This window comes from Nesoenas mayeri (assembly GCF_963082525.1).
Source record: "Nesoenas mayeri genome assembly, chromosome: 15".
Lineage (NCBI taxonomy): Eukaryota > Metazoa > Chordata > Aves > Columbiformes > Columbidae > Nesoenas > Nesoenas mayeri.
The window spans coordinates 1,623,425-1,651,203 of record NC_137559.1 but is presented as its reverse complement, the minus strand read 5'-3'; the positions used below and the strand labels follow the sequence as shown (position 1 = coordinate 1,651,203).

Sequence of the window (27,779 nt, the reverse complement as noted above, 5' to 3'; positions counted from 1 at the left end):
ACTTAATACGAAGCACTAAGAAGGGCTCGTTTGAACTGAAGTGCTCAAACTGAAGAGCAGAGGATAATTAAAAAGAAAAAGAAAACAAAATGAAAACAAAAAGCCACAAAACACCAACACATGCAAAAGCTCCCAACTGCGGTCAACTGGCTGACCTTTTGTTTTCTTCATACTCGTGGTTTCCCCATCTATATTTTAATTTCAAAGTATCTCTTTAGAAATAAAGATGAGTCTCATTTCTAGATTATGTTCCATGTTCATACTGAAGCACCGGGGGGAAAATCGGAACAATTCTGAACAGTAGCAGCAATGCTCTCCGCTTCTCTTGGCTCCACGGCCGCACTATCTCCTGTCTAAAGACCACGAAATTCCAGCTTCTACATTTCACCTCTTCTTAAATACTCAGGAGAAATCTCAGAAATGAAGGAAATGGTGGAAGTCAGGGTTGGATCTTCTATTGACAATAGATTTTTAAGCTTAGTCTGCAGAAGGACAGTTACTTCGTGCCAGAGGAGAGTGTGGAAGCACTTGAGCATCTGCAGAAAGGTTGTTCTCATCACCCCACGCAGTTCTTTCCAGAAATTAAGAAATATTTACATTTTGAGGTCTTCTACCAGAGCATCCAGCGTCACCTTCTCGTCCCATCAGGCCTTTTGCAGGGCTGGACATCCGAGTTCAGCTGTGGCGCTGTGATGGGCTCCGTTATCTTTGCAACAACTTCTACAGCACCAGCCAACTAAGCACACTTGCTGTCCTTGCAGAGAATTTCAGACAGCTTAGCAACGTTCCACTTTTATAGGAGGAAATTGCAAAGGAAACAAAGGCCATAGTTTTGGGTTTCCCAAGCAATCCTATGGCCTCACATCAAAGAACAGGAAAAACAAGATGCCAAATCTTGGTTAAATTTGCTGAGGATCTGGCCTTGGTACTGACACTGGGTTCATCTTTGACCGTAACAAGGTCATTTTGATTTTATTTAGCTGCTCCTTGAGCATTTAAGGCAAAGTGAGGAACGCTAGACTTAATGCAGTCTATTCCATTATTGCGTAAGAAAGTGCATCGCCTTGGTTTCTCTTTCTGGAGCCACCGGTCTGCATGTTGTGCCGTGTCAATGGTGGCCAAGCACAGTATCACGGGGAGGGGATCGATGTGTTCAGACCTCATTGGTCATGGGTGTCACAATGAATGCGTGAAATAGCTTCAGTTGGGTTGCAACTCTCATTTATAGGCACAGACTGTTATTTAACCTTACTGTTAAATAATAACAATGATGGTAATATTATTCTTACTCTCCACCTAGATGTTGTTATTCTAACCTAAGTGTGTGTCTTTTAAATTGCCTCATCTTGGGGGGGATTTAAACTGAACAGAACTAGTCCATTCAACCTAGAATTAACATACTTGGGGGGGGGGGGGGTGCGGAATAACAGTGCAACTATAGGTGTATATTTATAATCAATGTAAGTATTGCAGTTCTGACTTAAGGAAAAACTTCTCAGTGTGCTGTTTTAAAGGGAACTTCCGAAAAATCACTGTAGGATGACCCGCACAAACAAACTTAACGAAGCAACAGGCCGCTTGCAGCTTTGCTGTGGTGAAGCCAGTACGAGCATAACGCTTGTTCCAATTCAATAAAGTGTTCATCACAGAAGAAAGAAATATCTGCCAGCAGCTTGTACCTTCTGCTGAAATATTTCTGGTTTGGCAAATAAGATTGAAGTTAATGCTGGAGACATTAATTCCCCCCATTAAATTACTCATAGAAGTTTTGCTTCTGTTTTAAAATAAATCACAGTGATAATGTCAGGCTGTATTTATTTGGCTCTGGTGTCTCACTCTGCATTTGGAAGAGGACAAGTGGCAATTTTTAGTTCACACTGTGGTTCATGTGCGGGTGGCTGCAATTAAATACGCTTAATACTTCATACCAGCTAATCCATGTCCGTCCTTCCCTCTAACGTGCTCAAACCCGAGTATTTCTGACTTATGACCTTATCCTACAATCTAATTTTTTCTTTTTTCAATATTTTCTCTTTTCATGACTGTTTTGGTGAAACTTGAGGATATACGTAGCACTTTACAAGACATATTGCTCATCCCCTCATGAAGTCGCTGCGTTAGGGTTTCCTAACTGAGATTATAAATTGGACCCGGCCAGAAACACCAGACTCCTCCGCAGCTGATTGATGGGATAGAGTCACAGATGGCGTAACCTCTATACATTTATTTACATCCGAACGGATAGCTTTAGAGAGCCTTATGACTGTAAGGTGCTCATCTATCACGTAAAGCAACTCTTAGAAACAGTAAACCTTTGCAGTTTTCAAACATTTCCAAAGCGTCAAGTTCTTTCCTTGCGCTAAAGTAGATGTATGCTCAGAATAACAACGGCATGAGGGGCTCTCAGCTTTTGCTGTAGTAAGATGAATGTATTTGCAGATTTCCATAGACCTTTGGTAACGCTACTTTAATTTGAAACACAAGTGTGTTGCATGGCAGCAGCAGAGGTGGTTTATTTCTCACGTATTTACCTCAGAATCTCAGTGCCGATCGCACGTTTTTTGCCAAAACGCTTTCAGTTTTCATCATTAAAAAATAAGGAATTCATTATACAATTTTGCTCTGCTACGAGAAAAATCTGGTATTCCCTCAGCTCTTGGCTGCTTCTTGGATTTAATGCCAGGACATAGATTTTATGGTAAAATACATCTAATGTTTCTGCCATGGTTGGTAGGGAAGCTCAAGTCCTTATTCTTTTAGCGCAATCTTTTATGAGTTTAGAGTGCAAACACCTCAAGCCCCAATTCTTTCTTTTCCTCGCGACATAGCATGATATAAACTGACTCTTATTCCTATTTCCTCACTGGTAACTGAGAATAACATCCAGTGTGTCAAATCCCACAATATCGAAGCTATAGCACAAGACAGGCCTATTCCTGTTACTCTTCAGGTTAATTAGTGAGGGAAATCTGCAATATGCTGCTTGCATTATCTTTCCCTATATTGTCTCTTTTTACCTCAGCTCCCCCTCACTTTAATTGACCATTATTCACATGTTGTGAATCCTCCTGTAACTTATGTGGCCTCACTTTTTTCCCCTCTTCTTTCTGCTCCTGTTTCTCCGTTACATCCGCTCTGCCTGTTGTGTCAGCAGTTAAAGCAAATACATTTGATTTTTATTTTTATTATTCTATTTTTAAGCTTTCTGGAGCACGGCATGTACGTTATCCCTCACTTAACACACGGAGCTGAGCAGAGCAGCGTAGCGTTCAGACAGCACTTTTAAACCAGCAAGTTGTGAAAAGAATACTCGCGGTACCGAGAGGACCTGCCCTATAAGATTTCAGTGGGTTTAGTCCCCGTTCTCACTTTCATGGTTAATTCTTGCAAACAGAGAGTTTGGTTTCAAGGAAACCTTTGTTTCCTTGGGAAGAAGAGCTCCGAAACGGAGGGATTCTGTGTGGCAGCGGAATTCTCCCTCTAACCAGGGTTTGGCAGGGCAGCCTTTCTGCCTCCTGGCACCGGCCTCTAGAAGGAAAATCCTTCATCCGGTCCTAAAGCAACAGCATCATATTCCTTGTGAAACTCAGCCCTTGGTGGGCACGTCCTGCATAGAGCCGTGCAAACACTGTGCAGATTTGGGGGGTGGAGGGTTAACATATACGTGAATTTGCTCTTTCTGTTTGTACCGAGCCTGCCGAGTTACAAGAAGGGGGAGGCTGCAGCGTGTCAGACTGCCATTCAAAACGCCACATTTGTTTTTCTCGTGATGTCAAAATTCCACTACTCGGGCAAGTATTTGAGGTTGCATTTAAGAAATTTAAGAAATCCCACTCTTAACTTCCTAAAAAAATCATTGGTTTCTGAGAACCCGAAAGCTTTTATTTTCACTTCTCCGGAATATAAGTGAATCAGCAGTAACCGAATATAATCTCCAAGCAGCATTGCTGACGTTTTTCCTGCCCTATACAATTCCTGCGGTGTGGTTGGGGTTTCCAATGGTGTCCGTCCATTGAGGGACAGCTCAGGCAATGGTCACAGTCTGTTGTCCAGACCACTGAGCAGCGTTTCATCACCCAGCTGCTGTTGCTTCAATGGCATTTAAGCACTTCCCGGAAAGCAGCCTTTGCATTTATTTAATGCTTAGTTTTCTTATACATTTCAGCTTTCCAAGGATGTTTCCCAGAGACAGTATTTTTACTTTGCGTAGTTCAAATGTTGCCAGAGAAGGCAAAACTAAACCCGTTAAATTATAACATTAGCTTCACAATTCGAGCCTCTTGTGATGAATAAAACATTGTGTATTCAAAGTAATATAAAGCGCTTACCTTTGCAAGGAAATGCTCCACAGACACAACTGGCTGAGAATAGTCAGATGAAATACAATTATTGTTTGGAGGATATAGCCCTTTTTATTTATGTAGAAAGCAGGGTGTATATATTACAGTAACTTCTTTAGCTGCTGTACATCACGATGGAAAATCCAGACGCTCGCTCACTGCAAAAACACACAGTTCTGTAAAGGAAACAGGAACTCGGGTTAGGTCATTCAAACCATACACGTTGCATGTTTAGCAAACCTATGGTTTCATCATGTGACGCTCCAGTTCAAATTATCCTCTGCAGCGAGATATTTTAGAACAGAAAAGTAGTGTTTGTCCCAGCAGTTTCTAAGGCTGTGAGGCCATCCAGTGGTTTTCTGTGCCGGTTCCTGGGCTCGTCGTACGCGCCTTGCCCGGCCTTCGCGGTTCCGTTTCTTTCTGGTGCACTGTTCAAAGTGCTGGAGGTCTGGAAAAGGAAAAGCCTCTTGACTAAACACCAAGCTTAACAAGACAAAAACTCCACACAAAAGCAGTGAATGTAAAGAAAAGAAAAAACAAGATACACTTTGTTTTTACAAAGGTATTTCTAGTTTCCATGGGTCCCAGCTCTTGGAACAGTCCCAGTGTTGTACACATGCAATACATTATTTTTCCAGATGCTCTGTAATGACTGTGAGGTGTTAAAAGATGAGATTTTGAGTCTCTAGTATGTTTTGGATCTGGCTCAGCATCAGTCACCCTAGTGCCTGTGTTTAATGGTGTCCTTCAAACCTCAGATATAAATGAGCAGGAAAGGCTTGGCTCATGATTTTTCTCATGCATGCAGCCTTGCTGCCTGGAATGCATGGGTAACATCGTGTTTGCTCATACCAGCGCATATATTATACACCAAGATGCTGCAGGGAGTGGAGCATCTCCCGTGTGAGGAAAGGCTGAGGGAGCTGGGGCTCTGGAGCTGGACAAGAGGACACTGAGGGGGGACTCATTGCTGGGGATCAATATGGAAAGGGGCAGTGTCAGGAGGATGGAGCCAGGCTCTGCTGGTGACAACCAGGGACAGGACAAGGGGCAATGGGTGCAAACTGGAACACAGGAGGTTCCACTTGAATTTGAGAAGCAACTTGTTGGGGTGAGGGTGGCAGAGCCTGGCCCAGGCTGCCCAGGGGGTTGTGGAGTCTCCTTCTGTGCAGACATTCCAACCCGCCTGGACACCTTCCTGTGTAACCTCATCTGGGTGTTCCTGCTCCATGGGGGGATTGCACTGGATGAGCTTTCCAGGGCCCTTCAACCCCCGACACCCCGTGGTTCTGTGTGATTCACGCTCCCAGCAGCAGTTTGTTGTAGAAGTTGCGGTGAACTTTGTTTCTTCTTACAAATACTTGCAAGACAGGACCAGCGAGTACAAATCTGTGTTTAACAAGAAACTGGGACTGTAACTTAAATCCTTTAATTAGTTTTACTGATCTTACTGTTTTTGGGAACTGCAAGAATATTCCACTAGTGACCACCAGATGGAGTTTCTAAAATAACTTTGATGGCCTAATACCGGCATTAATTTCAAAATGATCTTTTAGCCATGAGTTAAGAAACACACAAGTGATGAGCAGAACGACTTCCCATCAATATCGATGAGATTTGTGATAAAAACACTTGAATTTAGGAGGCTAATTCTGTGGTTTAGAAGGCTGACTTGATCCAGACTTGAGCACTTTCTCTGCATTTTTACAGCAGAATTATTCCTACTGCTGGGCAATATATTGCAGATACAGTTCCTGCAAGGTGTCTCTAACTAAATCTGTTTATCTTTCTTTTTCTTTGTGGGTCTCTGACTTGGGTATTTCTGCTGCTGTTTATTTCTCTTTTCATGTATTTCATCATCCAGTACTATTAAACTAGAGAAAATGGATTCTCTTTCTGGTTGTAAATTTTGTTTTAAAGAACTTTTTGGGTAGGAAGTATTACTTTTGTTAATCTATCTGTATATTCATAAATATTCTGATAAGTATCAGGTATTGTAAAAATCTTCTACTGTCACGATTTGTAATAATACAGGAATTCCACCTGCTGTAGACGGAATGATTTTGACGGTTCTTGTGGACGTAAATATGTCAGTGCTTTAGAAGGCAGGAACATAAGGAAATCCCATGGACTTCCACGGTAAGGAAAGGACTTAATGGGAAGAAAGTGGAGTGACAAAGTAGATAATAAATCCTCTCCTGATGGGAAAAGAATGTATTCAGCAAAGGGTTTGGATAGGTCATGGAAAGCTAACGGAAACACAACAGAGGAAAGGTTTCACGCTTCCAATTCGTTGCCATGGCAGTCGGCGCAGCTGGTGTCGTGTATTGAGATAGTTAAGAAATACACAGGGTTTCGCTTACTAAGATGCTGCAATAATTAATCAGAGCGTGTGTTTCGGATTCATCAGTGCACTGAGTGTGTTCCAGCTGCAGAAACCTCAGCGAAAGTCGGGACCTGGCAAAGCCTGAGCTCAGGGCAGCGCTAAGCCGGGCTTTGCTGGGCTCGGCCTGTGCTACTTTCATTTTAATAAGCACCAAAAAGTGCGGTTTTAGCTGTGTACTTATCCATTGCACAAAACCAATTTAATTGAATCAAGTTCTTCACTTTGCATTTCCTGGTAGAGGTGTCATTTTTCTCGGCAACCTTGGGGCCTATTTTCTTGTTATATGGTAGTGAAATGCATCTTTTCTGCAACCGCTCCAAAACGTGGTTGTTTTCAGTGAAATCACTTTCTGTTGATAGAGAAGGGCAGATTGTGGTGCTGCGGTGGCCTGGTTTGTACTGCTGTAAACCTTGACTTGGTGGTACCCACTCAAGTCTTGTATTTATGTAGACGTTCACCCATTGCAAACCTGTAGGCTCGTTAACTTGCTGCTTAGGTCTGTTCTCATTTGAGATCCTTCAAGTCCATGTTGTATAAAAGGAGGTGTACTAATCCAGATAAGAAACACACATTTTATGTATAATGGTTGTATCTTCACGCTCTGAAGAACGAAGCGTCAGAAATCCGCTGCTCTGTTTAGAGACACCAGCTCTCCAATTAGAGCAACAGAGAAGAGTTGCATTGTATGGAAGCAATAAGGGCATCTTGTCAGACACAGGCTTTGACTAAATGGTGTAATATCACCACTTCCATTTTCACAGTTGCCGTTTGCATTTATTTCTCACCGAGTCTTGACACTCAGTCTCTGGACTAAGCGTTTGTTGTTATTTTCTTTAAGGAATTGCACCAATACCATTTACAATAGGGTTTGCTTTTGTTTGCTGTCTCCCTATACTTCACAGATCATTTAAAGGGAACAAATTAATAACTTTGAAAGCATAGGCATGAAAAATATTTTCATATGCGTGAGGTAAGCTAAGCGATCCATGGTGAGTGATCTGTTGCTTATATGCAGCGGTTACCACAATAAATGCGTTATGAGGTACGTTATGTTCTTAGGGCTGAATTTTCTTTGGGATGCTGAAGGTGTGAGTTGTTAGATCACATTGTTGTGGGAACCCAGAGCATTTCTGCAGGGCGCTGGTTCCCGAGATCTCCTCTGGGGCAGCACGAAGGGGAGGAAGGGACAGGGACACGATGTGCGTTGGTCACATTGGGACTCTGTGCTGCGGTGGCACTCGGGCCTGTCCATTCCAGGACTCTTTGTTCTGAAAAGAACTGGGGGAGGCTTGTGCCTTTTTGTTTCATTTCCAGCCAGCTTCGCACTGCTGAATGATGAGATTTTAATGACGTCAAAATTATGGCCTGGAAAATCTGATAACGTGTCTGATTTGCCATCCGAGTGGGGCGATTTGTTGTACTTTGATTCAGTGAAGCAACATGGGCTTAACCTTGTCTACACTAAGTTTGGATCAAGAAGGAAAAATAAATCACACATCTTAGTGCCCAGATGCACGTCAACGCTTTTTATTGAGAGTTTCTGATGAGTCGATAGCTCCTTTGCGAAGCTTTGCAGAAAGTCCGTTTCTATAGTATTTTGACATGATATCGAAGGCCACATCTCTTCATTTTAATAGAACCAGAAATTTTCTAGGGGTTGATCATTTTCATTGACTGAAATGATGGCTGAAACCACCTCAATTTGACTCTTAAATGAAAGCTCTTCGAACTGGGACCCTTGCTAGGTCAGCCAACAAGGGCCTGTCTTGGCCTCGCTGTGTTCGTCATTTCAGCAGAAGCAGAAAGGAACATTTTTGTGAGTTCATTAATTTGACTTAATTAGAGGTTCAGCAAGAGGACTCTAAAGCACAGATCAACTCAAACATTACATTTAATTTTGTGAGAAAATAACACTGTTAATAATGGCACTTAACTAGTGCTTACTTTCTAGTATACAGTATATACATATAGAAACATCCAGTGCACCTTGCCGTTCAGAGGTTTACATTTAAACGGTACATTTTCAGAAATAATTTAATAAATTCTTTGCGGATTCTTTTTACATCAGCAGGCTGATTTTTATCTTGCATATATACATTATTAATATTTATTTAAATGTGAGCTAGATAAGCCGCTATTTACAGTCATCAGAAACCTTCAGGTATGTGAAATGGAGAGGCTGCATTCCTGAGAACTCCTTACATTAAAGATCTGTCCGTAAAAGTTCTTCCATATTTATAATACCATTTAGTTCCAGGAGCATTTTACTGCACTTGTTCATCTACTGTTTTTCATATAAACGTTGCAAAGCTCTTTTTGGGATGTTGCTTTTGAAGAGATACCACGGGAAGGTGCTGCAATTAAGTTCAGGAGTTCATTAAGAGAACGGCATACTAACATGATAACACACTAAATGTGATGGCAATCAGTTTGTATGTTATCAAGGATACACGCACACGTACTTAGCTCCACTGCAATAAAGATTAGAGAAAAAATAAGTTGAGATAAGGGCAAATGACATAAAAACTTGTTATTTCACCATCTCTTAAATAGCAGCTTCCATTTCACTATGGAAATCTGTTTGTAATGTCAAGTCATTGAATAAGATTTGGGTCATCTTAAAGGAGTCAGTCTGATGAAGTAAATATGAATGGTACCAAGTGCGCAAGACCAAGCGTGGATGGAAACGGGAGCAAAACGAAAATGGTGTAGAGAAGTGAAAAAGATGAGAGAAAAAGACAAATTATAAAAGGGCCGTGATCTGAAACCTGGAATTTAACATGAAGAGAAGGGAACAGTAAATGTGTGTCTGTTGGAGACAGACAGGACGGGGCAAATCGAGGTAAAGGAGCCGCATGAAGCTCCAATTGCACTTGATGCTGCCGGTGCCGCCGCAGCGTCTGCAGGACCCGCTATGGAAGCCTCTGTTCTCACCAGATGAGCCCGTTCCACCCTGCTGCAATTTTTCTTGCATACTGGAACGATTTATTTAACACATTTTTTATATGGGAGACTTACTTTGGTGCATTAAGAAACCTAATTTTCCTCAGATGGGAAGAAAGAAGCCTTCCAACTCAAACTATTCTATCATTGTTGCTTGGGAGTTGTAAGATTTCCTTTCTTTCTGCATGGCAGTGAGCACGAACACTCAAGATGTATAGAAATGAATAGAAAACCCCTCAAGGTAAGGGGGAAAAACCCAACCAACCAACCCAATGGTTTATCAAAGCACATCAGTATAGAGGCACCAGAGTGTGTGGATCAGACGCAAGGATCAAGGCTTCATTCCTTCACATGGCTTTAATCAACAGGCTAAAATGATGAAGTAAATTGATGTAGTTGTGCTGGAAAGTTTTTGTGTGGAGAACACACCACAGAAATAGATGATTTACTGCATTGGGTTTAAGGTTTAAAAAGATTGAGAGTCTTTCCAGCAGGATGTTGATCACTTAGAGATGCTCGTGTATGAGGAAGCAAAGGTGGCCATGGGAACAAATGAATAATGTTGGGGAAGGGAAAAGATGTGAACACACTGTTCCTCACCTGCTTCCCACTTAGAACTTGAGCAAGTCTGTACGCCGACAAATTCCAGCCCATTATCAGATGAGATTGCGCTAGAAGTGATTTAAGAAGTTCAAGCCTGGTTCTGCCCCATGTTTTTTCTATACCGGAGGCTGGAAAAGCCACATTTTTTAAATAAAGTGATGTGGAATTTGAGTTGTGACAGATGAAGCAAGAAAACGACTCCGCCGCGTTGCAGTGGGAGAACCCCTTTAACTTTGCCCCCCCTGTTGTTAATAATGCAACATCAGCACAGGAGCAGGTAGTTCTGGGGCCAACCGTTTGTAGTTTGCTGTTGCTGTTAATTTGCTTCCTGCAGCATGTTTGTGGTCCTTATGTATTTCGTACACTCAGTAAAATCTGGCAATGTGGATTGGATTCCTTCGTCCCCACTGTGAGATACAGAAACTCCACCTTTATGGTGTATTCCAGAATCACTCCCTTTCTGAGAGGTCAGCAAAGAGCTGATGCTGACTGGGATTTCTATACATTACTCCCATTTTAAAATACGCTGTATGTAGTTAAGGATTTGGTGTGGTTTCCGAACCTCCACTGATGCCCTAGATTAAAGAGATTGCCATTTATTTGTTGCAAACATATCCCTGGAAAATACAAAATGTTAATAATAAACATATTTATTTTTAAGGTAATTACTCATTACATGAACATATGTGGACCATAACACTTAGCCAGACATTCTTTACTTGTTAAATGTTAACTGTGTAAACCACTGTGTCCTTCATTTTAATATGCAGAACAAACATCTCTCAGTTCCCTTAGTTAATAAATATTTCTGAATTCTTGAAATGTTTTAGGATGCAAACAGAGCACTGGAAAAATAAAACACATTGTTGTTAATTGTTATACCTAGAAAAAAAAAATCAGTTTACAATCAATGTTAGAACTTAGGTTAGCTTGTGTGAGAAAATAATTTCTGAAAACGGTAAATTAGGCTTCTTTTAGAGGGGATTCAGTGATGGAGAAAGAAATTAAATAATTTATAATTAACATTTAACTATTTGGACATGAATAATTGGGTAACATGATCTTTAGGAAAGATCATCTAGATAGTCTTCATTGAAAAATCCTATTTACTTCATCAAGGACAGCCACGTTACTTCTTTTGTACAGAACGTCAGGTAATAAATTCCTTTTCTGTACAAGATACAAGGTGCTGTGTCTCCAGTCAAGGCTTCAGTCGGCTGCCTGGTGAGCTGCGCAGGCAGCAGCGCCATGAAGCTCGTGCTTTGTAAGCAGCTGAGCGCGCCGCACGCATCAGGTGTCACAGGTGTCACGCAGGACAGAGTCTCACAAGATTGCAGCCAACAATCAGCCCGTTTTCATTGGACTCCCCGGTTGGGCCCCTCGCGTTACTGACTCCGAGCCCAGCGCTGAGCGGCGGTAACGGGGCGCCGGGTCCAGCCCTACGTCATGACCTGCTGCACCACCGCGCGCTCGTGGGAGCACCCGCGGCTCCCGCAGTGCAGCTTTTTGAGCAGACGTCGTAACTTGCTGGGAAAGTTTTTGTTGATGTATCTGTAGAGCAGAGGCATCACGAAGCTGCTCGAGAAAGCCAAGAATTTCGACAAAATCTTGGTAAAATGTAATACCCGACTGTAATTTTCATCTGCGAGTCTTCCTTGTGTGTTAGTAAATGTGCTTACTAAGAGAATAACGTAATAGGGTGTCCATAAGGTGAACTGTGTACAGACTGTGGCAATCAAAAGCCTGTGCACCGACGGATCTAACCGTCCAGTGTCTTGATCCAGTGGTGTCGCCTCTTTGCGTATTCGCAAGATTAATATAAGTGCGTACAGTACAGCGATAGCGGGTACCACGTACCCGATAAACACCATAATGGCGTCTGCCGCTTCTTTGTTCTGCATCTTGGAACATTCAATTATTTTCGTGGATACGTGATTGCAGACGTAGAAGAGGAGAGATGAAAAGCTTGTCAGCATGGCACCACCCCATATGAATCCACAAACGTGTTTGGTGTTGTACACGCTTGACATGTAAGTTCTAGGCAGAGCACGTTCAATGTAGTAGTCCAGGCTGAGTAAGGTAGTCGAGTACATGGTAACTAAAGACGAGACGTTGAATAAAATAAGTAAGGTGATATAAACTTCATTGTTAGAATTCCAGATGGCCCATTTTGTATTGGCAAGACCCAGAAGGTACATCGGTGCCAGAGCGTTGATGATGAGACCAGCGATGGCTATGTTGACAAAATAAACATCCGGCATAGTCATAGTAGCTTTGTTGTAGAGATTAACTAGGACCAGCAGGCCGTTGTAACACAGGCCGATCGGGAAACATATGATGAGGTAGAGTAGGGAGAAGATGGAAAGCACAAGGTGGAAGTCATGGCAGAGATGCTGGTCCTCACTGCTCTCAGTACTGTTGTTGAAGGTTTCACAGCTCCACATAGTTGATTTTAGCTTTTGAGTCTTCTCAGCTGGTTACCAGCTTTGCTGTAGGGAGAGAAACAGTGGAAGTGGTGTTGAAATATTGTATTGTAAGCGAAATGCAATGGAGTACGAAGAAAACATTTTAAAGACATTATACACTTTGTGTAACTGATTAATTTAAGGTCAGCGGCTGAAACACCTTTTGGGTTTGTTAGTCTAGCAGAAAATCATCTGTGATTCAAAAGAAAATGTTCTGAAGTTTTAATTTAAATGAAATTAGTGGCTAATGAGCTGATACGGGACACTCAATGCAAGTAAACCATAAACTGTGTATCTTAAAAATAAGTACCAATGCAACACACATGAAGTTAAAAGTACCTTTTATATAGCTAATAACACCCAAGGGTAGCTGAAGAAGGGGAGGATATAAGCTGAAGCACAAATTTTAGCAATAAGATGGGAAGCAGAGTTGTCTTAAATACTATTGATTTTGAAAAGCCTGTTTCTTAGGAATCCACAGCTGTATGGTGGACGTATGGTGATCACCAGCAAAACGGAGGAAACTAGGAAAGCAGGTGAAGCTTTGTTGGGTTTTCTGGTGTGTATGTTTTGTTTTGTAATAGGCCAGTTTGTATTCAGACTTCCAACCTATAACCATTTAGCTCTGGAAAAACAATGGACCTCTGTAGTCCAGGGAACCTAATATCAGGGCAGCCTGACTTTGCAAAAGGCAAGAATTAGCTATCGTTTCCTCTCTAAAATAGCTTGAATTCTTTGTGTGCTGCTATCAGCAGTCATTGTCCAGCTATCTTTGCTTTCTCCTCAGTAAAGGGAGAACATTTCAACTGCACTCAGTGAACTTCAAAGCAATCGTGAAGTGTTTCTTTCCAAAATGCAGAAATAAGAAGTAACATGTAAAGTACAAGTGAAAACATCCACAGCCTTAAATCCCCGGTCACTGTTCCCTCCAGCCCACTGGTGGGACGGTGCAAGATCACACAGCAGGTGATTTCCCGTGTTGCGTGTACCCCGATACTGTTGGATACCCAGCGCTGCTTTACATGCTCCCCTTTTGGCACGTATAGGAAAGTGTAAGCACGCGTACCTGCGTTCTTTCGGAGAGCAAGATTTAATCCAATCCACAATAAACATTGTGCAATTAAAAGGAATATTACTAGACACCACGCTATACTCCATATGTCTAAATTATACAGTGTGGATTTTGTAAACACACGAAGATATGTGGTTGCATCTCTCCGGTGCTCATAATCCTTTGACACTTCAGCCACAGGGCAGGATTTGTTCCAGAATCATGTCAACTTCCATTTTTTACTTCCCATTGCAGTTATTTGTGTGCATTTTTTCTGAATACCGTTGCCTGTGCCAGATACGGGGCTAAAAATACAGTCATTTTAGCTGGGCAAACAGATTTTCATTGCGCTGTCTCACGCTGATTTGCTCAGATATGCGACTGCTGGGGCGGCAGCACAAGATGCACTCCTGTTGTTTGCAAAGCTTTCATCACCTTTGTGGAAAAGAACTAATGGTTTTCTTCAGCTGTAGCATTGCATCTGAGTAGAAAGTATGGTATCTTTACATCATCCTTCAATCCTCATGCTATTTTTGAGCACTGAAAACAATGCATCTTCCGGCAGCATCTGTGAAGTTTTTAAGTGAGGTGGTTTTAGTTTGTTTTTGGTGAAACACAAGCTGTTTTTCCCAGGTGAAGGCAACCAAAAGGCCATCTCATTGAGCTGCTGTGACCTATTCAAGCGAAGCAGCAGACTGGAAAGGGATATTGCAGGTAAACGCAGCGCAGGGAGCGCAGGGGTGACTAAGCACAGGATACAGTCATCTCATTCCCTTCTACAGGGTTATCCTTAAGCAGGTAGCTTTGATTACTCCAGACTGAATTACATCAGCCACAGAATCCCTGCTTGTATATTGTCTCACAAGATCAACAGTCTTTGCCACCACATTTTGTATTTTAGAGAGCAGGGGGATGTCTGGTTTCATAAGCTTTAAGTAATTACTCCTTTTATCTTCATGTCCCCTAAGCTAAGTAAGACGATTGTCTTTTAGTGACAGAAATGCTAGGCAAGTCATTGTGTTAAACAGCAATCAAAACATACCTCCAAAATGAGAAAAAATTTAAATACAAGCTAAAACCCGTTTCTGAAGAAATTCTGGCGGTGATTTCTAAACTACCAGACGAAGTAATTTTGCCGCAACTGCAGAAATCGCCACTTTCTAATTGTCACTTACCCGGGAAGGCACAGAACCTGTTTGCTGTGCTGGGGGCCCAGCTCAGCATTTCCTACCCCGCCGTGTCCTTTCTCATGTTGAAGGCAGTTTGTTCTTCACAGCCCGTGTCCGGGTCCGTCCCCAGGACGCTCCGGGCGCAGCAGCGCTCCTGCCTCCATCTCCGGCAGCTCCTTCTCCCGCCGGCCGCAGCTCGCAGCCCCAGGTTGCATAAGTGAACTCCGCAGCGCTCTTGTTTACCGTGCGCTGACTCAGCCTCCCCTCTCCCCCAGCTCCCGGCCGCTCTCACACTTCTTCAAAATCCAATTCGGACGTTCCAAGGCAGCGTGTCCGGCCCCAGCTCGCCGAGCAGCCCCTCACCCCCCGCCCCGTTTTCAGCGCCCCCCGCGCAGGCGGATCCGCGCCCGGGTGAGCAGCAGCGAGCGGGCGGGAGGCGCCCGGTTGCGGCGCCCGGTTCCCCTCGCAAACATGGTGCTGGCGGCTCCCGAGCGGCGGCCGCCCGCCCTGCCTGCCCTGCACTTGTTTGTCCTCCTGGAGTTACTCCCAAGTTTCAGCCGGGGCTGGCAGGCCCCTCCCTTCCCCTGTTTACAGCCAGTTTCTCGGGGAGGCTGCGGAGCCAGCTCGGCTCAGCCTCCGCCGCTCGGATTTACTGCTTAGAACGGGGGCGTCCAACTCCTCGCCACCGGGGGCCGCGTCGCCCTCGCGTTTGCCTTCAAAGAATGGGATTTTAGGGCTGTATAAATGAAATGAGCAGGCGGGCTTGTTATGAGATTGTCATCTGTGCTGGGGTTCCCCCGGGACACCGTTCTGCTGCGTTCCCTGCCAGCGCAATCAGCAGCTCTGCTGCAGGAGCCTGGGGTTTATTTTTAACCGGGGATGGGAATGCGTCGCTTTGAGGTTTTGTTCATACAGACCGCGCATCTGAAACGATTGGGATTTGAAAACTCGCCGTACTGCAAAGCGCGCAGGTGCCGGTCCTGCTTGCGAAGGCCGCCTAGCTTGTCGTGCAAGCGAGGGACAATTTCGGAGCATTTGCTTTGAATTTGGAGATTGTTTTGGTGTTACAAAAAGGCGTTGCAATGCAAACCTCACTTCCTGGTGGTGTTACGGATTCCATTCGCTTCGCTTTATTCAAAAGTTGATGATTGTTCTCGAGAACATTTGCGTGTTGCTCACAATTAATGGCTGTGAGCGTGGATGTTCTCAACGCCTTTAAAATGGGCCGTTTATTGAAAGAGATTTTGAACTATCGATTGATAATTTATTCCATACTGAATTTTACACCGTGGCTGTTCTGTTGTGTATATGGAAACCCCTCAGACTAATGGACTGAAGTTATTACCTTCTAAGTATGTTTTTAACTTATTATAAACCAAATCTGAGAGCTGCCCTACTAGTTTGAAATAATTTGTTGTATATTTAGAGATTCTAAGGCTTTATCCCATAGCAAATAAATCCCTTAGCAAATAAACCCATAGCAAATAAATCCTTTAATTAAAAAAATAAGCAGGTGTTTATGGGATAAATACCAGAGAAGCACTGAAGATGGTTACTCAGTTCATGTGGAGTTATCCTGACAGCAGTTTGACTTTGGTTTTTAAGGCAAGGTCTGTGCGTCTTGGTTTATATTTAACAATTCATTATGAATATTGTAAAACCACTGCAACTCCCAAATGGCAGCAGATGCCTGTGTTCCTATCTGATGCATATTCCACCGACAGAATTGCGTAAGCGCTGTGGATACCTCCCCTCCACACTGTAGAAGGACCTTAATCCTCATACATTCAGTGTGGAAGCAGCGGAGTAGGAACGGCGCTGGCGTACAAATACTTGTAGAGTTGGGACATTTGGCTGAATGCCGATTTCTTTACCTGTCGTACAAGTTGAAGGTGGCTTTATCGAAATAAAAACTTGCGTGAGTACTTCAAGACTTCTTTAAAAAGTTAAGAGTGCTTAGTGGCAAAGATGATTTTAGAAAAGGTGCATAAAACTGAATGAATAAGGAAAAACAAAGTGCTGCTTGGTTGCATTACAGGGTCCATAGCTGCAGTCAGGTTTGTTCAGACGTTGTCACTCATAAAGCAGCACTAAGTTGCAGGGCAGGTTGGTTTGCAGTCCCAACCGTGACCACTCTACGCTCTTTTTACTCTATTTAACTTAAAAGTCCCGCCAGCCTTTATCCAGCTGCAGCACTGCCTTTTGCTCTGCACATTTCTCTGTTTCAACAAGAAATGATTTGTCTGCTTGCTCTGTTACCACCTATATGTGAAATAGCTCTCATCTAGATTATCTAACCTCTAAACGCGTGTTTGCCGAAGTTGTGATACCACTCTAAACCATACGTAGCTTTTTCTAGCTACACCATTTTCTAGCTGCTTCTTGAATGAACTTGGATATTTGCTGCTGACATCTTATTCCATTTATGTCTGAAGAAAATACTTTAATTTTACAGTCTAGCAGGGCTGGTATAAGATTAATGCTGATCTAGAGGTGGTTACTATTACACTGTAAGATTGGGAGTCGGAATTTTCATTTACCAGGAGCCTGAAATTAATTAAAGAGGCATCTTACTGGCATGAGCAGGTTCTGATCTGTCCATCTACTGCTTGTCGTGTTCCCTTCCCCACTGCACTTTATCAGCGACAGGGCTTTTTATTCCTTATTCATCAACATTTTATACTAATGATCTTGATTTCTCGGAAAGCTCCTCATTGCACCTGTATGTACGGCAAGACCCTTCCATCAAGCTTTAAAAAGCCAGTAATGACCTTTAGTACGGTATGTTCTAGAATGCTGGTGATAGGTTTAAAGATGTGATGATTTTAGGTGAGTCTTGGCCACTCGTTCACAGGGTGTGGGTGGGATCCTCCCTTATATCTTCTTAATGGGTGTCATGTTTTCCAGCCCAGTATGAGGCTGGGCAAATGTGTCCAAAACCCCCCAAAAGTCATTTGAGGAGCAGAGATGTGCAGAGGGATCCGGGATGTCTATAAATCAGGGCTCTCGAAACCGAAAGTATCCATTACAAAAGCGTCTCTGCAGTTACACCTCGTGTGTAGCCACTTGTTACCCACACTGTCCTGTCCATGGTGCTCTGGGAAACCATCCTTAGGGTTTGCACAAGCTCCTGGGACTATAGCCACATAAATGACACTAAAATAAATACCAGTGTTTACTAATTGCAGTGTATCCATTTGCACACTGTACAGCAATTGCTGTGGTGGGTTTTTTTCCTTAACAGATTTGTTTTAAGGTTCTTCAGTATCCTTGATATGTACACACACCTTTTGTTTTAAATCTTGAACACCACAGGAAGAAAACACAACTTCCATAGCAGATTATGTTACTGCAGGAGCTGTATAAAGCCTTGGTATATTGAATAAATTAATAATCTGCTTCCTTCTGTGCTAAGGAGTGGAAGCCTGAGGAGTAATTAGTTTGTCGCAGAGCCAGTTTCTCAGTGATGATTGATAAAGGGTTGTTTTCACGCAGCCCACACAGACGCAGGGCACGTACCAGCACCAAACCAGCCTGTAGGGAGGTCACTGGAGCCCGCTGGCCTTTCCTCACTCAAATGAGCCTTATGTGTCCGAGCTGCTCTGGAGAATACGCAGCATCTTCTGCTAAGCTCTTATCTAATGCTTCGATCCTGCGCACAGAAGTTCAAGTGAATCGTTTTGATGCGCAGGTCCCAAACACAGACGTTCGCGTGAATCACTTTGTCCAGACATTTGATTCAACGTTTTTCATCGGTTCAGAATGGATCCAACCTGTGCTGAAATCCGTGGGGTGTTGCTTTGACTTAAATGATGGGGCCAACCAAACACGTGAAGGATGTGACGCTGGCCCGAGAAACGGTGCTGCCTTCTGATGTTTGTTTAGCATTTATATAAAAGGGACATAAAGTGGAGCTGACAGAGCCCTGAAGGGAGGTAGATAGTAGATCTGCTGTTGGGTACAGTAGAAAACAGATTCGCAAATCTCGCGGTGATCAGCATGGTTAAAAACGCTTGCGGAGGCTGAAAAGGACAGCAGCATTTGCTTGGTCAAAGTGGCTGCTGAAAGCTCTTAGGAAATCTTTGCTGCTCTGAAGTTTGCCTTTGGCTTACCTTATTTTAGAGTATAAATGAAAATGCAGCTTAATTGTGATTAATTAGTGAATTAGTTACTGCTGTGTCTTTTAGCTGCTTTGCAGCATGGCTTGCTCTGTGTTGTTATGAATACAAGATTCGTAAGTATCTCACTTTCATTGAGAACTTTTGCTTTATTAGAGACTAATTAGCTTAATGTTTGATCAGTTCTTCTGCTATACTGTTATACTCTAGATTTAATACACAGATCAAGATCTCATATATTCAGAGCGATTAATAAAAAACTGAAAAGCACGTACACAGTACATAAACAGTAAATGAGAAATCCAGCCTCCTATGCAAGAGCATTGAATGGATATGGATACGAAAAAGCCTATTGTGACTTTCTTTTGGACGAGCAGATAAAAGTAGGAGCGTGACGAATTTAAACAGTGACCATTTTCCTAATGAACTGTTATCTAAGTACTGAGCGCTGATTCCTAACGATGACGCTATTCATTTTCACCAATCTGGGGCTTAATATGCATTAACGTAAATTGTATCTATGCTTTCAAAACCCCCGGAGCGATCTATGGGGTGAACAGCTCACCCGGTCCCGCGGCCCCGTCGCTCCGTGCCGCCTGCCAGCCACGCTTTGCCCATCGAGGTGGCCCCTTCGCAAGGTGAGCTCAGCACAAACCCCAATACTCCCATTTCCTAGCAGGAGTAAACAGCGGGAGAGCTCCCAACGAGGCAGCCGTGCCGCTGTCACCCGCGCCGGTGTCATCTGCGCGCGTCCCCGTGACCCCCTGCACATACGGGCGCTTAATCCTTTAAGCTCCAGCCGCGGGTTTGTGCTGCAAAACCAGGGGCCTGATGCTGCCTCTGTGTGTTCGTCATTGGGAAAGGGGGTTTTGGGGTCTTTTTTGGACAAACAAAGGGCATTATTGTGGTTCGAGAACAGTCCGGCCTTTGGTAGTTAACAAGGGACAAATAGCGGCTGCGTTGAACCAGGAGAGATTGTTTGGTGCGAGAAGAGGCTTTTAACCACAGTAGCAGCTATTCTGCAAAGCTTCGCGTGTTAACAGAGTAACAACCCAGGGCAAAATAAGCCAAACTACCAAAATATTACGTTAGTAAAATTTGATTTTCATTAGAGCTGCTCGTCACTGCCGTGTTTGTTGGGACCCGGCCCCTTCCACCTGGGGGGAACAACGCTCCATAGCAAACGCCTGCAACAGGCACTTGGCCTCGGAGAGTTTAGACAGTAACCAACGTTAGACCCGAAAAGGAGCCAATGTCTGCTTCGAAAATACTGCCCCGCAAACCTCAGAATTATTTTAAGCATTCAAAAATAACCTTTTAATTCAAAGAACAAACCAAGTGAGAAAAATGCTACTGCTGCATAATCTCACTTTGATGAGACCGTAGATGAATGTAAATTCTTTCCATTTGAATAAAAAGCGTGTAATATCATGATTCTGTCTGCTTAGCTTGGTTACAAATAGTCTTTTAAATCATTTGCCTTTTAAAACTGTAATGAAGAATTAATTTATGTGTTTGCCTTCCTCCCCAAAAGCACCAAAGTGTAATATGTGCTTTGATTTATCAAACAGAAAAGGAGTTGACGCCTAAAATGAATGAAGAATTTGTCATTCACATTAGGCGTGTATGTAGCCTGTGCGTTTTCTTTAGTGTACGTAACACACGTGTATTTTCTTATTTTATATCATTATTTTTGTTGTTAAAGTATCTTATAAGCTAAAAGTTCACCGTAGGACTCTAAGACAGACTCTAAGGTTAATACCTGAGAACTTTCTGGTTGTCCGTATTTATGATCTACATGTTTGCCTAGTTCAGCTGTTTTGGTGGGTCCCGCTGTGGGTGGCTGTGCCGCTGCCCGCGGGCCGGGGCGACGCGGGTGCCCAACTGCAGCACCTCTGTTCCCAAATGGGACCACCAAGACTCGCCCGTCTAAGGGCGTTGTGGTGAACTCGGGCTGCTCAGACAGGCGCACCAATGTTATTTTCCTTGTGATCAGTCGCTGCAGCACTTGGGAAACCTCCATCGAGGGTGGAAGCCTCCATAGGGGGTGGAAACCTCTGCATGGGGTGGAAACCTCTGCATGGGGTGAAAACCTCCATCGAGGGTGGAAACCTCCATAGAGGGCCGGTGGCAAAGGGGCTGGGAGGGAAGCGGGAGCATCTGGACCCGTCGCAGCTCCCGCTACCACCGACGTGACCGAGAGCCTCATGTGGCTTTAGCAAAAGTCCGTCAGGTCTGCAAACCCAGCTACTGCACGGAGCTTTTCCTGAGCTATTCAGAGCTTGTGATTCTCTTCGCTAGCGTGCCTTTTATTTATTTAATTTGAACACAGCACGATTCTGTTTCAAAAACATGGTTCTGTGCTAAAACATAGGACAAAACCCGATCATTGCATACAAATGTCTTTTCTAATGCATAATAATGTCTTTTCTAGTCAGTAGGCTTTCTAACTTGAGCTCTTTTACATTTGACCTCTAATTTGAATGGCCAAACTGCTGAAATTCAGCGTTAGGTCATTGCTTGTGCAGATGTATTAGGAACTTACCCTGGTGCATCTTTTCTCCTGCATACTTTGGATAATTTCATTAGCTGTTGTTTGAAAATGTCATTAGACATTAAATCAGTTTATTCAGCTATTGTGGGCTAATCCAAACATCCAGAATATAACACACGGGTCCTGACCTTCTCCTGTTACCAGGGTTTTGGAAGCAATTTGCTTTGGAGGCAACACGGATGGGGGAAGCGCCTGAACCCTCTGGGTGTATTTTGTTTATACCTTATTGCTGAAACAGTTGAACAGAACTTGGTTTATACCATTTCTCAGATTTCTCCGTGTGCAATATCGCTGTAGTTAATACTAAAGAAGTAGAACAAAGCGCCTGAAAATGGAAACCTGGTTTTCACAAGAGTCCTCAGCCTTTCCTTTAGGATCAGCTGGAGCTCCAAGAATTGGGCTTTCCTGCTAATCATCTTACTCTGATTTTAAGCTTTTCCTATGCAGTCCTGCTGTAGCTTCCATTGACCAGCAGCCGGGATGCAGGGGGTGCTCTGTTCCTATAGGTGACCCCCCGGCTCAGCATCCCCTAATGTGGGAGCTGTGCTCCATGCCAGTGCGACGCAGCACGCGTGGGTCGCTGTCTCTGTCGCTGTCTCTGTCTCCCTCATTATTTCATTCCACCATCTCTCCCGATGGCCTCATCTTGGCTTTGGGGCTGCAGTTTGGGATTTACTGGTCGCAAAATTCATTAATTCCGTGTGTGTTCGTTCCTTGTGTTCATGCGGCCGCAGTAACAGCGCCGCGGGGGTGCTGAGGTGCAGCGCCGTCATTTACAGGATGGTGAGGAGCCCAGTTGGAGCATCGCTATTACTGATGATAGAATAGGTAAAAAGGATCAAATTTATACATTTGGCAGTTCTAACCATTTTTTACAGGTACTTTATGTGAAATTGGACCTGGAAAGGAATGGCTTATAATCAGTATGAAATTCTAAAATGTCGCCTGTGCCCAACTTCTACAAACTTTATTATCCCAATCTCTGTAAGAGTGGAAAGTCAGTTCGTGGAGTGCAGAGCGGCAAATATTGTCAGACAGTGTGTAATGGAAATTTGTAAGAGCCAATATTTAACATCTTGAAATGAGAAGTATCCAGGATAATTTTTGAAATCACTTCGCTTGAGTTCATTATATATTACGACAAAATATGGCGGTAAAGATTAAGGTATTTTCAATCAGATGGATTTACATTAATCTTTCGTTTTCCTTAAAAAAAGGAAAGAACCTTTGAGTAATGGAGAACCAGGGAACTCTTCATATCACTGTAACTCCAAAGGATGACACTGGGAGAAAATGACTTAGAAATAATTCCAGTTCTATGTCTAAACCTCTGGTTATTTAGTCCAGAATGCTTTAAAATCCTCTGGTTTAGGCCTTGATACTGCAAATTAACTTTGGGTAGTTAGATGTGTATATATAAGGAGAACAAAGCCCTGCAGAGATCCGCAGCTCTGGGGGGGCCGGGGGTTCTGTCTCAGGGCTCTTTGCGGTGCTTTGCTGGATTTTTGAAGTGTTCTAGAATGCTGTTTCTAGCTAAATAGATGATGTTCCATATGTGACAGATGACTAGTGCCAAACTTCAACCCAAAGCAGCTTTCCTTCGCTTGGTTTAGCAAGATCTCTTTGATTCCGCTTGTATTTAAAGTGCGTTTAAACCAAATTCAAAGAGTATCACGAACTGACACCTGCTTAAGTCTTTAATTAAAAGTGGGTTAATCTCTAACAGTCTCTACATACATAAGCAGAAAGTGGCTGTGTTTAATGTGTACTTTGAACTGACGTTCATTTAGAAATCAAAGATTTGTAAATGAAACGCCGTGTGCCAGACGTGATGGTGTTTGACTGGAGTCACTTCTCGGTGGCATAGGCTGATTTTCTGGTGCTCTCAGCCCTGGGATCGCATCCTTATCAACAATTATGTGTGGAGGGAACGTATAGAAAGAAGGCTATCTTAAAAAAAGAAAAGGATGTCTATCAACTATATATAAATATATTTAAAATAGACAAATATATACAGTGGGTCATGTAGTGGAGAATTGCTCCTCAATGGAGGGGTCAGCAGAGGGAACACTGTGTGTGTTTCCAGAGCCGTGTACCCTATAGGAAGAGATGTATTTTCTGTATTCTTCCCAACAATTTTTCTGCGATAACGTGCCTTAAAGAGTTATCTTAGTTAATGTTCATGAATGTTAGTGCATATTCTCTTTCTCAAATTTCTCAGCCTTCCTCCTCCAAAAGAGCGTTCTCGAAACAAATGTATAGACAGCCTTGTATTTGTGTGTGTTGGGGTTTTGGGCAGCTGGGGATGGTGAATGGCATTGAGGGATGATAAGCGTTGATTTTTAACTAGTGAAGAGACAAAGAACAGCCTCTTCAGTTTTTGCATGTCCATAGCTCGTTATCCCTCCCCACTGGTGCCTTCTATAACAATTTGCAGCACAATAGTATTAATAGGTCTGGTCTTGAACATCCCTTGGAAACATTGCGGAGCTGGTGTTTGAGGGGACAGTGTTAAAAGCATTTGCTTTACATTTGCTTTTGACCTCCTGAAGAGCTCACCAAACTAGTTTTCGGTAAGACAAGACAGCGCAAACAACTTGGGCTTGATTTAAATGTGGGTAGTTGCGCTTTCAGGAAGCGGCCTTAAATTTGGAGATGTTCGCTTGTTGCTGGGTTTGTTTGTTTGTTTAAGACACTTTCTTTTCCCTATATACTATGGCTTGTTTGTATTGCTGGTTTCAAAAGATTTGGGATGGTTTGGGGGTCGCTGTCACCCGCTGTTTGTGTTTGTATTTGCTGGGGCCAATTTATACAGCGATACAAAGAATCCAATGTGACAACCAAAGGATGGTGGTACCTGACCTCAGGAAGGGTGACACCTGGTGTCTCTATGAGCAGCCTTCAGGAATTTAAAACCAAAAAGTGTTTTGGCTGTGGCACAAATATTCCTCTCCAAAGCTTATTGATGGCTGTTGTCTCAGCATGTCCCAAATTCATTCAGGTAAAGCTTTATTTGCCTTCTTTTCCACTGTCTGAACTTTCCTTCAAAACACTATAGCCACCAGTGGAACGTTTCAATTAAGATTTCAATTAAGCAGTTGGGAGTCTGAGGGTAAATGCTGCCCATGTCTGGTTTTCTGAGTTAGTTTTGAAAAGTATTAGCAAACCAATGTGTCTATGGTTGTAATAGGCAGCAGAGAGGAAAAGAAAAGACAGTCTGAATCAATTCTGCATGTGTTCTGTTTCTTGGATTGAAAATCTTAACTATATTATACGGGACTGAGTCAATCAGAGAATAATTCAGGTGGGAAGGCACCTGCAGAGGTCACGTATCCCAATTCCCGCCCAAAGCAGGGACAGCTGGGACATCCGACCAGATCCCAAAAACCTCTGAGGATGGAGACTGTGCAACCTGCCAACAACCTGCCTCAACGTTTGAGTGCGCCATGCCGAAAAACCCCAGAAGTATTCCCTTATATGTTCAAATCCATCCGCTTTTCAACTCTTTCCTTTTTTCATCCCACTACGCGTTGTTGTCAAGAGCCTCGATCAGTCCCCTCAATAAGACTCATGGGTGTAACGTGGTGGTTGCTGGATCCACCAACCTGGTGTCCTCAGCCTCCCCCGCAGGGCTCTTGGTGTCCCTGTGCGCTGGGCTCTTGGTGTCCCCGTGGTCCATTTGCTCCAGTTTAGTGAAAGATTTCTTGTCCAAAGAAGTATCAGGCCAGTCTTATGCAATAAAGACCTTTCTGTAAGTCTGTTATGTGGAGACTTAGGTTTGCAAATGTTTTGTATCTGGCCATGGGGATCAAACTTCAGGTGGATATGTCAGGGGGGGAATCTTTTCTAGGCCAACGCGAGGTTTTGGGATAACGGACTTTTAATTAACAAAAAGGATGGGCGTCCATGGAGCTGCATCCATGGAATGGGTTTATGGTTTGCCTTCAGTGGACAATTTAAACCAGAAGCTCATCTTTCTATAGCTGTATCTTACACAGTATATCCCTTCTGTCTTTATACACACACTCTAAGATTAGTGTGGTTGAATATATTGAAAGTAATAGAAAACAGACACAGAAAAATTGTTGCACGTTTAAAAAAAAATAAATCCTAAAATGAAAGAGGAAGTGCATCATTTATTATAACACCATGTAGACTAATGGAAAACACACTGCAGGCTGGAAATTTGTTAAAGAGCTTGAACTCAAAAAGTTTCCATTCCCCAAAATGCCTTCGGGCCCCCGGCTGTGAGCTGGTGGCTAAAGAGGCTCCACGGTAAACTGACATGAAAAATAACTGCTCCATAAACATTCAGCTCCTGTTTCACAACAGCGCAAAACAAGTTTTTAAAAGTGTTACCTATTGATCCTGACTGTACTTTATCACAGTAAAAGGGTGGCAGTGCATTTATGACTGGAATATTGAATTGGGAATTAAGCACTAGGGAGGTGGGCACTGGGCACAAAAATGTTACGTTCTTTGTTCATGGGAAAACATGAAAAAGATCAAGCGACTTGCTGAGAGCAACAGAGCAGCACTCGGTATTGGCAGAGCTGGTATTAACATGAAGTAATTCCTGGCTTGAGTCCTGTGCTCATTAACGAACCGGGGTGAGCACCAGCCCTGCTCCCGCTCCCCAGCGCTGGGAGCAGCTCCAGCCCTTGCGCTCCAGCACATTCCTCAGGCTCCTCAGCGTGTGGTATTTGTGCCATCGGTGCTCAGGTGAACGGTATCGAGAAGACAGAGTTTTGTGTCTCTTTCCTTTTAATCCATGTGTCTTTGCTGCAGGGTCACCCCAAGCTGGGTGGCTGTTGGCTTTGCCTTTCCCCTTGGTCAGCCCTTGTGGATGGATGGCAATGATGAACGCTGGCTTGCAGGCAGTTTGCACTGTGCCCATGGCTTGGTGGCAGCGGTGCTGGAGACAGCGTTACAGCCGCGATTCCTTCTTGCACGGGCTGGCAATCCATTTGCAGAAATAACAGCAGTGCCACCTGAGCACTGATGCTCCTCCAGACCGCTTCTGCGGTTCCTCTGCATGGCAGCAGTTCCCCTGCTGGTCAAGGAGCGCTGGAGCATCTCAGATTGTGAGACCCCGCCATGAAGTCCAGATTTCACAAACCTATGAAGACGTCGTAAATTGGACGTATCTTTGTATGAGGCTACTTAGGTGTTTGTGATCCCTGAGAGGGGAGCACGGTCTGGGAGTAAATACTGCTGGCCTGACCTAACTATTCAGTGAGGACTTAGCAAATATTTCCCGTACCTTTTTAAAGTAATAAATAATAAATAGCAGGTCTAGAAGTCCCAGTTTGGGTAAATATTTTCACTGTTATACATGGGTGAAATAAACATACAATAACATTCGTGCTGCATTGCTGTAGCTGTACTTACATGGGGTGCGGGCCAGGAGGACGTCGGTCTGAGACTGAGCCGCTGGGAGGAAAAAGAAAAGAAAGGCAAGGTGAAACAGGTGTTTGTGAGTGATTGAAAGAAATTAAAAGAAAATGTAATCAATTCTGATAAACACAGATCACTTTCATTGCTTTTGTCTTATGTCTCATTGTCCCATGCTTTGTGTAGTATTTACAATATACAGTGTTTTCATCTAGTGATAGAAAATCTATAACATAATTGTTCCTGATGTGTGGTGTTGAGTTGCTGCATGTACGGACTTGACCGTAGTTGATAGAATTCATGTATCACAGCGGTGTTGATGGATTTATTTACGTTTGTGCGGTGAATTGAGGATCTTGAATAAAAGCTGTGGATTGATCTTAGAGCTGGGTCAGAGAACGATCTGTCCAGGGTGGCCACTCCAGAGGAGCTTTGCTACTGGGGACCTGCTCCGGAGTCACAAGGGTAACGTGTCCCTCGTCGCCTTCCTCCTTGGTGACTCAGTAGCTCTTCTGGACTGATTTGATTCTCTTGCTTGTTGAAGTACAATTTCTTTTATGTAGTAAACAATGCTTAAGGAATGATGAAATCACAACTTGACTCAGAGCTGAAGCGCTGAGCTCTGCACAGGGCTCTGCACATCTCTCAGCCCATGGAGATGGATAACGAGTTCCGTAGTGACGATTTTGCTGGGGGCTGAACCCGGTGGTTTTTGTCTTTTAATATAAGCAGCTTGAGTGGAATAAATAGCTGGTT

General features: G+C 43.4%; 2 protein-coding genes across 2 annotated transcripts in view; one reads left to right on the top strand and one right to left on the bottom strand.

Moving 5' to 3' along the window:
• CHLSN (cholesin) overlaps positions 1 to 27,779 on the top strand; it is a 103,264-nt gene that overhangs the window by 29,448 nt on the left and 46,037 nt on the right. The gene's annotated exons all lie outside the window — the stretch shown is intronic.
• GPR146 (G protein-coupled receptor 146) lies at positions 11,712 to 12,753 on the bottom strand (the record flags this gene model as incomplete). The annotated part of the gene is made up of 1 exon (XM_080354267.1): positions 11,712 to 12,753. Exon 1 carries the CDS (start codon positions 12,714 to 12,716, stop codon positions 11,712 to 11,714), a length of 1,005 nt encoding a protein of 334 aa, XP_080210393.1. The 5' UTR covers positions 12,717 to 12,753.